The sequence below is a fragment of the Kwoniella dejecticola genome, chromosome 6, assembly GCF_000512565.2.
Source record: "Kwoniella dejecticola CBS 10117 chromosome 6, complete sequence".
NCBI lineage: Eukaryota > Fungi > Basidiomycota > Tremellomycetes > Tremellales > Cryptococcaceae > Kwoniella > Kwoniella dejecticola.
The window spans coordinates 1,324,878-1,337,934 of record NC_089306.1 but is presented as its reverse complement, the minus strand read 5'-3'; the positions used below and the strand labels follow the sequence as shown (position 1 = coordinate 1,337,934).

The window sequence follows — 13,057 nt, the reverse complement described above, 5'->3', positions numbered from 1 at the left end:
ACAGACAGATGAGATTAGTGGATGATGGCAGCCAGCGCTGCACTTTGCGTCCGATCCAGTAAACTACTGCTCATTTATCGATCCGTTAATCAGAGTCTAGACTTATAATCAGGGAAGCCGAGAGTTCCTTCCGATGAGACATGTTATCTAATGCTCCGGATCATCACATATCCATTCTCCTTAAAACTTACGCCCCATGGCACTAGAGCATACATATGAGCATGCTTTATTTGTTTGTGTTGACAATAGCTAGTTGTCCAAATCTCATGCAACGAATCCTGCATGTACATATATATTGCATTTGTTTCTTCTGCATCATCAACATCTAATCTCATCTCTTGATCTAGCTTTCGGCACATAATTAACTACAGTCATTCTTTCATATCTTCACGACCAGCATCAACGAAAACATAAACGCAAACATCGACGAGCTCTTCTCCCATATCATATCAGGTCCAGCATTCATAACAATAAATACAAGATGTCCATCAAATCTATAATTATCACATTACCCCTCTTACTCTTCGTCTCTGTATCTGCTCAACCAACTTCCTCGACCAGCCATAATCTATTCTTGGGATGTACCGACCCGTTGTCCACTCCTATCCGACCACTGAGAGTGAATGCCGATTCCTTGAGCAGCTGCGTTGTAAGTATGGCCTCCAACTAATCCAATCCATCGGCTTGTTACGTTACGCTGATGGATGCCATGAGCGTATTAGGAAGCGTGTGGCTCATCAGCGTCAAGGAACACTTTCGCATATTGGCTAGGGGGCGGAGAATCCTCTTGTGTCTGCTCGCCTGAAGGTCCGGCGGAGGAATACGATATTGCGTATCCGCGAGAAGGAGCGAGTCATTGTGATGACCATGAAGTCGCTGTGAGTGTCTTCGCCTACCCTTTGCTCCCCCCTATCTTCCAACATAGTTGTTTGATCGGGACGTATTTTGCAGACTCAGAATACTGATGGATCGCTCTATAATGCGACTTTCCTTCTAGGTGATCGTCACAAAATCAGGCCATTCATTCAACCATCAACCCAAACGAGCCGGCCGATCAGGCAGGAACAAACGATCAGTACCCGTCTCAAGCCCTGCTTCAGTGGAAGAGCGAGACAACAGCTCCGCGGCTGCTTCTTGTCCTCAGCCATTGAAAGCTTGTCAAGTATCAGGTGATGCGACGGCTTACCAATGTATCGATCCTCAATTTGCTTTGAGTGAGTATTTTCTTACCCTCTTTACGCTCTTCTCCATGGACTACGGACGTTTACATCAGTCGAGCTGACTCATCGTTCTTCTCACTCATCATCAGACTCATGCGGTGGATGTATCCACGGTAACTTCGGAGGCTCTTCCTCGGCTTCAGCAGTAGAGTAAGTCTCCCTCTTATCTCTCAGGCCGTGGTTCAAAGCTGATTGGATGTTCGCAAATAGCTGCACCAAGATCGAAGGAGTTGCTGAAGGAGGAGTCATCTGTTCCTCGGGTCAATGTAAAGCTTATAGATGTTTGGACGGGTACAAGCTCAACGGAAATACTTGTGTCAAAGCTTAGACAGGGAAGACACTTCGGCGGTCGGCTCTTTCCTTCCTTCTTTCTTGCTTTCTTTCTTACTCATGACACACTGTTGCGAAAGGTTATCGTCAAGGACAATTTTCTGGTCATCTCACTTATAGATCCGCTTGCATCCTGATCCTGATCGAAGCTAGCATGTTCTTCTTGCATTGTATCACTAGTCTCATGCATGCTATGTCTTCTCCCTACCATGACCATTGATGCCATTCAGGAAGGTTTGCTTACCTAGTACCCTCACTTACGCTCTGTTTGTCTGTTTGTTTGTTTGGTTTTGGCAGTCAACAAACCTCCACTCGGACGTACGCGCTCAGTCCAGGTCGTACTTTGGATCCTGATGGCTGAAGAGATTTACGATCAACATGCTTCAGCCTCACAATCTAAGCGCACAAATCACAGATTCTCTCTCTCCAAAGCGGAAAAGCTCCCTCTTTCTGCCTCAGAAGACGTCAGAGCGACGGAAAAGACACAATAATGGTGAGCTACTGACTAACAGAAGACGTTCCATCAACTTCGCTTACTCGGTAAATAAACCAACCGTTAGTCGCTCACACCTCAAGCGCTGCGCTTGCTCTCTCGAGAGACGGCCACTCTTCGAACGGATCCTCCTGAGGGCGTGAGAATCGTGGTTGACGAAGATGATTTGACGAATATGGAAGGCCTGGTCCAAGGTCCCGGTAAGCTCAATGCCTCGACTCATACTCGGTTTATTTTTCATCAGGGCAGGTCGCACGATCAAGATCAATGTGGCCGAGGACGCACGAGCACATCAAGATGATCCAGATGGACGTCATGATACGCACAAGAAAAGCTGACTTTACTTTTGATTCAATGCCCGATAAAAAAGGCGGAACACCATACGAAGGTGGTTATTTCCGAATACGGTTTTCTTTCGGTCCCGAGTACCCTAATCTTCCTCCTAAATGTATGTGCTCCTCAAATTGTTCAGCTGCCCGATATCCGTCCGTCCTATACTATGAGATCAGCTGAGGAAGTGAGCAATAGGCACAATGATCACGAAGATATTCCATCCAAATATATCGAAGAATGGGGAGATCTGCGTTGATACACTCAAGAAAGGCTGGAATAAGAGCTATGGTGTCGGGCATGTATTGGTCGTAAGTATTGACCCCCCTGACTCAGCATACATAAGTGTGCTCTTGAGACCGACCGCTCAGAAGCGGATCATCTGTGGAGGTTGAGAATACATGACTGGCAGTATGGGACAACAGCTGACGTATATTTACGGGGAACAGACCATAAAATGTTTGCTCATTTATCCTAATCCCGAATCTGCCTTGGACGAGGAAGCTGGTAAACAGCTGTTGGCGGACTATGAAGGGTATTGTAAAGTAAGTCAAGGGCCACAATCCTTCGTGTGTCAATAACCCCCCCCCCCCTTTTTGACCCAAATCTGAAGATTCCGCTCGATGCTGATTGCGTTTTTGTAGTATGCCAAATTGATGACGAGCATCCACGCCACACCAAAGGTCAACTCCCTCTGATTTGATTTTCGCTTGTCCTAAAGGGAGAAGCTGACGTGACTTCGTGTTGAGTGTTGCAGCAACCTCCCGTCGAATTTCGCAATACTAATCCACCCCCCTCAAATACCGCCACGGCCACTACTACTAAACCCGTCTCTTCCGGTAAACCGACTCCGCTAGGTACGAATGTCAAGCAAGATCCTTCGCCGTTGATCGAGCAAGGTCCAACAGTTGGAGAAGACTTGAAAATCCTGAAACCGATTGCTAGTGCGTCAGTCCCGACTACAAAGGTGCCTGTTGGAGCGGCGAAGACTGCTGCTGCTAGTAAGGCCAAGAGGGGTGCCAAGAGGCTATAGGTTCGCCTGACTGATTCCTTCATGAGTACCGTGAATACGATATCGGTTCTATATAGGTAGTAAAACTCGCGAGGCGGATGAAGGGGATCAGGTCAGGGGAAAAGGAGGAGCGTCGTTCTGGGCCGTGGAAGTTGTCAAAGTGATGGGAATTCTGGAGGACCATTATGGGTTTGGTGGGAGAAAGTCATGGATGATTGAACAAGTCCTTTATACTGTGCATACATTGTATATACCCTGGATCCGTGTATGTCCGCATGTACCATGCATGTCATGTAAATCACCAAGTGATCCCAGTGGAAGTTGTGCATCGCCGTGAGAGGAGGCGGAATGCACCGGTGCGAATGAGTTACAAAAACCAAAGAAGTCCAAGTACACAGAAATCAGTCGCGCTTGTTGACATGAAGCAAACTCACGCACCGTCGTCAGGATGCGATGGTTCTGTTGCCACTCCCAGCTCCCGAACAGGATGACATGGTCAGAAGAGCGAAAAGAGAAGGAAATCCCCCTTCCTTTGATCGTTCGTGCTTACTTCTGCTTCTGCTTCTCGTATCTCGTCTGCAAACAGAACAACGAAATGTGGGATGTGGGTAATCTCGACGTTTGTCGGGAAACACGCCTTATCGGGAGTTTTCGCCTTGCACTTGGGGACAGACTCAGGCTCCATCAGGATACAGGCAGTCTGAAGGACCCCTGGTGTATGTCTATGAGTGCTGATGGTAGTCGAGAAAAGCATGCGCGTCTCACTGATCCTAGTGATTGATTGATGACGATACATACATCACCTTGTTTGGCATCCCGCCCTATCCTGTCTGCTTTCACCTCATGTCATGGCCCTACCTCATGTTGTGCAGGATGCGTTGTCGAGTCTTTCTGTACTTCCTACACTGACAAATATACAAACATGCAAATGAGGTATCGTATGACCTTCTTCACCACTGACTGTTCCATCATCCCCCTTGATTCGACTTTGCTTGAAGTTTACGTCTCTCAGCAAATGACGCACGGACCCACTGAAGATAGGTGAGTGGACTAATACTGACTCACACGACCTCCTTTGACATATATCCTTTCACTCCCTTGCACTGCTCTACAACCACCTTTATCTACCTTCTTCGCCGCTTCTCTTCATCATTAATTCCTTCTAAGTCAATAACGAAGTCCGACCAATCACTCGCAAACGTTTCTAGCAATCCGAGGAAGGTTTCCACAACCAACAGGCGTCCACATCGATCCTCTCCTCAGGCTTCCGAGCTTCCGATACTGACCGTTGCTCAGGGATACTTACGACACGAAGATCCAGCTCCATCTTTGAAGGTCGTGCATCATACACCTCAACAAACCAAAACAGCGTAATCCGATCATCAAGCTATTTAGTGCCCTTCCACAAGCTATGTGAGCCTGCATCCTCAAAATAGCTGGCAATGGACGACATGGCGTTTTCGCAAAGCTGACGTGACTTCGACTCCGCTGCAGATACTTCAAAATGGATTACCTTACAATCATCACCACTCGCTCACTCATCCTATTCCCGCCTTCCAGCTCTTTACCACCCACCATGAATCCCCATCGACCATTGCCTGACTCGCCTTTATCATCGCCTATCACACCTACACCTGCACTCACGCCCATGTCGGAGCTCGGTCGTAGCTTATTACACCCAAGTGAAATCACCTTACCGATCAGTTCATTGATATACAACGAAGCGAACTGCGCCTATTACCTCAATCATCATGTCATAACCACCTCGCCTTCGAACCCGTTCTCGTCTGCAGAGTATAGCAGTGAGAGGGGCCGTAAGACTGAAGTCGAGGTTATGGTGTACAAAGAGCTGGACAGGGTGAAGATGTTTACGAGGGCGCTGGGGAGATGGTTCAATCAGAATTCTAGTAGGATGGATGAAGGCACCCTCGGGGACTTGGCGAATAAGTATGGATTGAGCCTGGAAGATGTCCATAACCAAGCATCGAAAGGACAAGGAGGACAGGCTGGACATCATGACGGGGACGAGATGACGGTACATCATGGTCATGACGAGAACGGGAAACGCCATTATAGTGATATTTCGAAGGAAGAGACTGCTCTTTTGGTCTGAGCTTTCCGGACAACGATCAGGGGTGAGATGATACTTCCTTCTCAATCTCACATCCACGCGGAAAATATCGGAATCCACACCTTCCGCGAACCGCAACACTCGGCAAAGGGTCGACCTCGACCATCCTTCTGTTCTAGTACCCTTGTCCCTCCCCACTCACACTGCCTGATTTACATCGACAAATTGCATGTCGATCAAGCTCTTGTTGTGCCGTGGCGACATACTCTTTGGGCCTGTACATATATCATAAGAGTCGTGCATATCTTCGTATCCGTACTTGTATATCTATTTTCATTGGGAGTAGTGATTCCGTTGTGCCTTATCTGAAAGTCCATAGGGTATTTAACATCATGTTGTATGATTTTATGTTTCATGATTTGAACATGTATCGTGTTTACAAAGCCAGGATGATATATCTATGAGCGGGCCGTTAGCGGATTTTGTCATTTGTCCGTAGAATGGAAAGAAAAGCTGCGGACGCTCAGACCAGATAGGAACAGAAAAGAGAGCAGAAAGAGAGAGAGAGAGAGAGCGGGGGTTGACTTACCCAGCAATCATCCCAACCCCACCTAAAGGCGTGATCGGACCTAACCACCTAAACTTATCCCTCGCCAATACCAGTGCGAATATACTACCCGAGAAGACGGCTGCTCCACTCATGATCAGCCCGCTGGCCAGCCTGTATTTCCTACTAGCCCCCAATAACCCGGGATGGAAAGAGATCGCCAATAATGCTAGACCGTTGTAAATCAGATAAGATGATGCGGTGTTCCATGAGGATATCTTGGAGTCGGGCAAAGGCGGTTTGATCGTTCGTAATCCATGAGAACCGAATGCGCCGAATGAGATACCGGTAGCGGCTGTTTGGCGTTGGTTGGATGAGAGAAGATCAGTGCTGTACTACATAGTTGGTACAGTGAGACTCGTGAGACTCGTATGACGGGCGACGGGAGTGGAGTGGATGAGATGAGATGAGATGAGATGAGATGAGATGAGATGAGATGAGATGAGATGAGATGAGATGAGATGAGATGAGATGAGATGAGATGAGATGAGATGAGATGAGATGAGATGAGATGAGATGAGATGAGATGAGATGAGATGAGATGAGATGAGATGAGATGAGATGAGATGAGATGAGATGAGATGAGATGAGATGAGATGAGATGAGATGGGATGAGATAGGATGAGATGAGATGAGATGAGATGGGATGAGATGGGATGAGATAGGATGAGATGAGATGAGATGAGATGAGATGAGATGAGATGAGATGGACCGTCATTCCTAGACTCACTGATCAAAGCGCCTGATCGGAAGATGAAAGAAGGGTTCATTGCTGCAACTTCGTGTGCCAGATGACCTGTTATACCGACTTTTGAATCAGCTGCTGGCTTGCGCGATGGCTTGGTCGGTATAAGTGAGCGTGTCGAATCGTGTATTGGTAACACTCATTCATTCTCATCGAGAGACCTGCGATTGCTCTGTGCCATCGACATATCTAATCTACGGCCAAGAGAATCCGAAACTCGAACGGATTCCCCCGACTATTGGTTTTGAGGCGCGCCATAGACTCATGCTCATCTCACATGCCTAACCGCGTTCGAAGCGGTTTGCCACCTATTTGTCGAAGGCTTTCAATAAAGGTTGTCGTTGTTTTCGCTTTCCGCTGCTCAGACATAAATCAAGACGTAACGATCAGACAACGATACTGAGCTCAAAGACACGAGCAGAAGGACAACCACGACGAAAGGCTTGGTCAGAATCTCTATACCGACACCATAATTCTGAGGATATTGAGAAGCTGGAGCGTTTCGAACAGCTGCAAAGCATAAAACGACATGGCTCTTCCACCGTCTTTACAAGTTCACGCGCATTTTCAGCCTGAGGAAGCGGCTCATGCTGCCTCGGAACTGATATCGAGTGGGTCTGGCCCTCTATCATGCTTCTCTCCTTTCATCAGTTTATATGTGTCTGATGCAGGATGTATCGTACACTCTTGACTTGACTGCTGACTAAGCTGACTATTTCCGTCCTGACGCAGGTCTCGATAACTTACCTGGAGAAGTGGTCTTTCTACTCGAGGAAATCCGAGAGAAGGATGCCCGAATCAACCGTACGTATCATTCTCTGTGCCTTCGCTTCTTTGACATCATTCTGTTTGTGCTCCTGATTTCAAGCTCATGTCGTGTCATGCCATGTCATGACAATACAGAATTGATACAACGTATAAACACCCGACATGTCGGTCTCACCAAAACAGCCAAAAACCTCTCTTCTTCCGCGCCTTCTAACGCTCAATTCAATTTACCTCTCTCGAGCGGGATAAGCAATCTCCCCACATCTCATCTGAGTCAAAAGGAATCGCAAGCGCTTAGCAAGATCCAGGCGGAATGGATCAAAGTGGAGAATCTCCAGGAAGAGAAGATCAAGCTTGCCGAGAGGATGGAAAGGATAATCAACCGAGCGAAGGAAAGAGCCAAATTTGAATGGATCAAAGTGGGCGGAAAAGAAATCATCGCTCCGCCTGAAGATCCCCTGAGAGAACTGACGGAAGGCGGGATGGGTATGGGTATGGGTAAACCGATATTAAGTGGTCTGGGCGAGATGGGCCATAGTAATTTGATATTACCCTCGACTGGGCTGGGGACGGGTTCAGATGGACGACCGCCGAAGAGTGAGTAGGAGTGCATCCAATCTTCCCATTCATAGCACTCTTCCCACCTTCGCAATATCGATATCGCCGAGACCTTTGAGGGTGTATTTTGGATGCAATGGCTTGGCTTGGCTGACACCCATTTGGCCAGAACGCAAACCGAATCACTTATCATTCCCTTCACCCTCCGCCTCTATCGCCGCCTCTCTCTCATCGATGCCCCCACCATCCGTGCCTGGTCGAGCGAGGATACATCACAGTCACAACAAACATCGTCTATCCTCCAGCGTCTCTGCTCTAGCGCTGAACGATCCAGATGCAGATGGCGAATTAGATGAAGATTTCGATATGGATGCCGACGCAGACGGCGAGTTAGATGCGGATGCCGAAGGAGAAGAAGTGGATTTCACGAGTGCTTTCCCACCCGGAGAGGGGGATACAGAGGCGGACGATACGCTGTATTGTATCTGTCAGCAGAAGAGCTATGGCGAGATGATCGGGTGCGATAATGATACTTGCCAATATGAATGGGTGAGTCCATCTTCTTCAATTACCTACCTACCTCTTGTGTACTCCTGGGTACTTGTACTGTACGAGACGCAAAAATACAACACGATCACGAGGAACGTGGAATACGTGATATGTGCTGTGTGCTGACCTTTCGTGGCGCCCGCAGTTCCACGTCAAGTGCGTCAGCATATCGGGACAGCTACCTGAGACGTGGTATTGTCCTGACTGCGTGAAGAAGTTGGGCATGCTGAGCAGTGATGGTAAGATGGCCAATACTTCGAGAAAGGGTAGGAAGAAGTAATAGTGGTAGTATTCCATATATGGCGGGTAAATGAGTTCTATGCCTGGCCTTTTCCTCTAGCTGCTCTTCATCTGGGGCAAGGCAGATTAGTCCTCTCGATGCCAATTTCGGTGCGAGGATGAGAATGCGAGAATGTGTATATACATATATATAGATATGCCGTTGTATCTCATCTGTACACTATGCACTTCACTTGAGTGTCTTGTCTATGTTATTTTATTTTCTTGAGCTGATACCATCGTCAGTATCCGGTGGGCGACTTGAGGAAGAGACAAGAGTCCACTATATGTGGCAGGAAATGAATCAAGTCGTTGACTGTAAATGTGTTCTAGGTGATGGTGGTCATGTCTAGTATAATACATCTTCCATCCGGAATCCAAGTCCAGTCAACCTTGAACCGCAAGGTGCAGGAGTTCAGACTATCTATTCGTCTGGATGCGTATGTATATATAGTATCAGATATCTTGATCATATATACATATATTCGGTATTCAGTATTCAGTATTCAGTATACTCAATCACCCTTAGTGAATTTCGGTGTCGAGCTCCTACTCCCTTCTCTAGAATGAACTGCAGAAGAAGAAGAAGGTCCTGGTCCAGTCCATATCCAACCTTCTTCGGCTGCACCGGGGCTTGCGTCTGCGGGAAGTCGGGGTAAAGCATTAACGAGTCATTTGTTATCCCGCAAATCATTGCTTCCTCTTCTGCTTCCCGAACCGGACCCACCACCACCTCCATCGCTTCCCGACAGACGATTCCGCTCTTCTAATGGTAATGGTAAGTTCGATGAGGATTGGTTCGCTGATGAGGAGGATGGATCGGCTTTTGCGAAGAAGAAATCCGTCACTGAGCCACTGTTAGATCGAAGAAGCAAGAACAAACAACAAACGACATAGAATAGGTCAGCAATCGTTTCATCCTCCACAAGATCATTCACACTCAAAATGCACGCTAGGCTGATCTGAAGTAGGAGGCAGAGGACATGACCCACCTGAATGTCCTCGGTAGTCCACTCTTCACCTTCCCATTCTCGCTCTCTCCATCATACGCATAATCTTCATCCCCGCCTCTTTCTCTATGTATATCCAACGACCCTCCTCTGGGCGTTCCATGTCCGCTTTCATTGCCTGGTCCTCCCCTGTCTCTGTCGTGCAACCCACTACTGACCTTCCTGGTCTGTTTCTTCGCATGATGTCTTCTCGCAGTCACCGAATTACTGAATAGCGGTAACAGGTAACGCTCATCCAGCGCGGTGAACCATTGTCCATCTCTAAAGATCATTCCTGGTCGGATCGATCCTAAGCCCCCTGCTACACCTTCTTCAGCGTGAGCGTGAGCGTGTGGATTTTCAGGATCATACGGAGATTGCGCCGGATCACCTGTGGCTGAAGGTAAGACTTCTTCGTTGTACTCGTCCGAGTCTGAGTTGGTCGAGAATCCAGATCTTGAATTGTTCGTACCGAACGTCGATCGCGCTCCCATCGAAGCTTGCCTCGATCGACTCTGGGATTGTCGTTTCAGGTTGAGTGGGTATCCCTTTTGGCCCTGAGAATGGATGTATGGCGATTCGTCAGGCGAGTGCAAGTCGATCTCCCCATCATCGTATTCACCAGCAGCGTATGAAAGCCGTCCGTTCGAGCCAGCGTATCTCCTCGAGCCTGGACCCACAGATAGTGCGAGATTCCCATTGTACGAGGTCCATCCTTCAGCTTCGTCGTCACTGGACGCATCTTCATCCTCGACCCCGACTCTGATACCTAGCACTTCTAACATCCTTGCAGTAGTCCCTCCGAAGATGATGACCGTCAACACCACTACGACTAGGATTGTAGTTCGTAAGGCATCGGCATTGTCTCCTGTAATTCCGGCCGCTAGAGCTACTCCGACTGCACCTCGCAAACCAGCCCAGAACAACATCATCTGGTAGGAGTGGGGAAGTTCCTCATATCGTTGTCCTCGAGTGTGGAAAACCCAGTTGATCAGTTCGGACAGGGGGAAAACGGCTGCGTATCGAGAAGCCATGACCGCAATCTACAACATTCGGAATAGGAATAAAAGGCGTAATTAGCTTGCAGAAATCGAAACTCTGGAGTAGCATCAGACTTGGGACCTACAGCAGACACAAGGATGAACAAAGGTTTGAACACCTGGACATCCTGAGTGAACAAGTTAAGGCCCAAGTAGATGAAAATGAAGTTTTCCGATAATTGCGCTAAGACGGCAAACATGTACTTCGTCGTTCTTTGAGTCCGCTTAGACATGGTATGATATGCGTAGTGTTTGAGTGTGATGCCACAGAATAAGAGGGACACAATACCTAGACAAGGTGTCACCATAAGTCTACCGAGATTATCGATGAGAAGTGGATGATACAAGTAAGACTCACCACTCATAGCAATACCATTCGAGAAGAAGTAACTGGTATAAGCTACCAAAGCCACTAAGCAACTTTCAATGTGCGGGTATGTTGCCAAGTGAGAATGCTTGAGACCGAGTGAACATGCTAGACCGAAGGCAACGCCTAAAGCCATTGAGACGAGGAAAGAGAACAAGAAGATCCCTACTCCGTGGAAGAGTGATGAGAGGTAGATATCTTCTCCGTGGAATTGGGATAATGTCCTGCAAAGATCACGACTCAGCTATTGTACGATGTTGACAGCTATACTCGGACGGAGAAAGGAACAGTAACTCACTCGTACATAACGATACTGACAGCGTCGTTCAATATACTTTCTCCAAAGATGATGGAGTATAGCTTGGGGTCGACTTTGTTCGAATTGAAAATAGCTAGAATGGTCACGGGATCCGTTGCTGAGAGGGTTGACCCGAAGATTAGACATTCCAACAGGGTGAATTTCAGCCCTTCCAGTCCTAGGAATGACCATATGTAGCATAACACCCTAAGATATAGACAACATGTCAGCAACCGACGATATCACGGATAGTCTGGGTCAGAACTGATGTCAGACGGAACTTGGACTCACCCAATGCCGACAGCCGAGATGAAGGTACCCAAAAAGGCGAAGGTAAGGATGACACCGAAATTTCTGAAGAAGTTTTCCTGCAAGAGAAGACATTAGCTCGATATGACTGTTGCCGCCAAGCATCAAAGTATTTGCTCACCTGCTTCAACTCGTATCCCGAGTTCAAGATGATGGGCGGCAGTAAAGCGTTGAAGAAGAAGGTATGTTTGAATGACTGCAAGCGGATCATCAGTCAGCTTTGATTCCAGTTACCTCCTTCGACTCCATTGCGTCCGCCAAATTGGGATCGTGAAGAACTCCAAAGCTTTCATCCAGTCAGATCTCCTTTCCACCGGCCCCGTTATTCCATTACATTGCCCCTCAAATGGATTGTGGGACTTTACTTGTGCTTTTCATGACCCGTACTCTCCGCGAATGTTTGATTTGAGTCGGATGAGTTGAGTCGAACATGGACTCACCAGCATCTCCCTGATCATATGCCCGGGCGATAACCTAATGATCAACCCCACTACCATCCCGGCAAAAATCGAGACTACCGTCTCGTGTACCGCTCTTATTCGCTTGATTTGTAGGTAATAAGACGTTATTAGGGCTCCTATCAATAGTAGACATAGGATACATAGACCCCATCTGTTCGAATTTCGAAGCGGATAGGAAGTATCAGCTGCCATCTCCCAATCTATTGATAGAGTAGGAGAAGAAGACCCCGCATCTGAAAAGAGAGTACGATGAAAACTCCCGAGGCGAGTAAGGGAGGAGAAAAGGAAAGGCTAAGCTCACGATGCGTAGAATTCTTCATCTGCGGGGTTAATCACTTCCGCAGGAGGGTTCAAGATAGGCGTTGTCCCTCCTGATGACATCGTGAGATGTTATGATGATATGATAAGATATGATGCTATTTCTGCTTGTCCGCAGGTCGTGAAGCCTTGATTCCTAGATGACTTGATGACCAGATGTAGTCCGCCTATACCCTTGAAAAACAGCACCGGTAAGACAGGGAAAATAAGACAATGATAGCTTGTGCGTAGACGTAGACGTTGTATTGAGAGATCCTTCGGCACTGTCACAAGTCAAGCAATATGCGAATGGGATTTGATGGCGGAGACTAAG

General features: G+C 47.6%; 6 protein-coding genes across 6 annotated transcripts; 4 read left to right on the top strand and 2 right to left on the bottom strand.

Moving 5' to 3' along the window:
- Window positions 1-481: 481 nt before the first annotated feature.
- On the top strand, window positions 482-1,548 carry I303_105356 (uncharacterized protein; the record flags this gene model as incomplete). Its single annotated transcript, XM_018408490.1, has 5 exons — window positions 482-649; window positions 723-878; window positions 998-1,214; window positions 1,310-1,370; window positions 1,431-1,548. 5 exons carry the CDS (start codon window positions 482-484, stop codon window positions 1,546-1,548), a joined length of 720 nt encoding a protein of 239 aa, XP_018262181.1.
- Window positions 1,549-2,040: 492 nt separating this feature from the next.
- On the top strand, window positions 2,041-3,406 carry I303_105355 (uncharacterized protein; the record flags this gene model as incomplete). Its single annotated transcript, XM_018408491.1, has 7 exons — window positions 2,041-2,043; window positions 2,111-2,243; window positions 2,414-2,491; window positions 2,572-2,684; window positions 2,823-2,918; window positions 3,018-3,056; window positions 3,131-3,406. 7 exons carry the CDS (start codon window positions 2,041-2,043, stop codon window positions 3,404-3,406), a joined length of 738 nt encoding a protein of 245 aa, XP_018262182.1.
- Window positions 3,407-4,889: 1,483 nt separating this feature from the next.
- Window positions 4,890-5,498, top strand: I303_105354 (uncharacterized protein; the record flags this gene model as incomplete). Its single annotated transcript, XM_018408492.1, has 1 exon — window positions 4,890-5,498. The coding sequence occupies one exon, from the start codon at window positions 4,890-4,892 to the stop codon at window positions 5,496-5,498; it is 609 nt and encodes a 202-aa protein (XP_018262183.1).
- A 543-nt stretch (window positions 5,499-6,041) lies between these two features.
- I303_105353 (uncharacterized protein) lies at window positions 6,042-6,833 on the bottom strand (the record flags this gene model as incomplete). The annotated part of the gene is made up of 2 exons (XM_018408493.2): window positions 6,042-6,358; window positions 6,794-6,833. 2 exons carry the CDS (start codon window positions 6,831-6,833, stop codon window positions 6,042-6,044), a joined length of 357 nt encoding a protein of 118 aa, XP_018262184.2.
- A 504-nt stretch (window positions 6,834-7,337) lies between these two features.
- I303_105352 (uncharacterized protein) lies at window positions 7,338-8,963 on the top strand (the record flags this gene model as incomplete). Its single annotated transcript, XM_018408494.1, has 5 exons — window positions 7,338-7,419; window positions 7,541-7,612; window positions 7,712-8,173; window positions 8,304-8,683; window positions 8,829-8,963. The coding sequence occupies 5 exons, from the start codon at window positions 7,338-7,340 to the stop codon at window positions 8,961-8,963; spliced, it is 1,131 nt and encodes a 376-aa protein (XP_018262185.1).
- A 514-nt stretch (window positions 8,964-9,477) lies between these two features.
- On the bottom strand, window positions 9,478-12,807 carry I303_105351 (sodium/hydrogen exchanger 3; the record flags this gene model as incomplete). Its single annotated transcript, XM_018408495.2, has 10 exons — window positions 9,478-9,602; window positions 9,690-9,817; window positions 9,955-10,994; window positions 11,078-11,280; window positions 11,350-11,582; window positions 11,657-11,863; window positions 11,948-12,024; window positions 12,087-12,161; window positions 12,406-12,577; window positions 12,728-12,807. 10 exons carry the CDS (start codon window positions 12,805-12,807, stop codon window positions 9,478-9,480), a joined length of 2,340 nt encoding a protein of 779 aa, XP_018262186.2.
- Window positions 12,808-13,057: the final 250 nt, after the last annotated feature.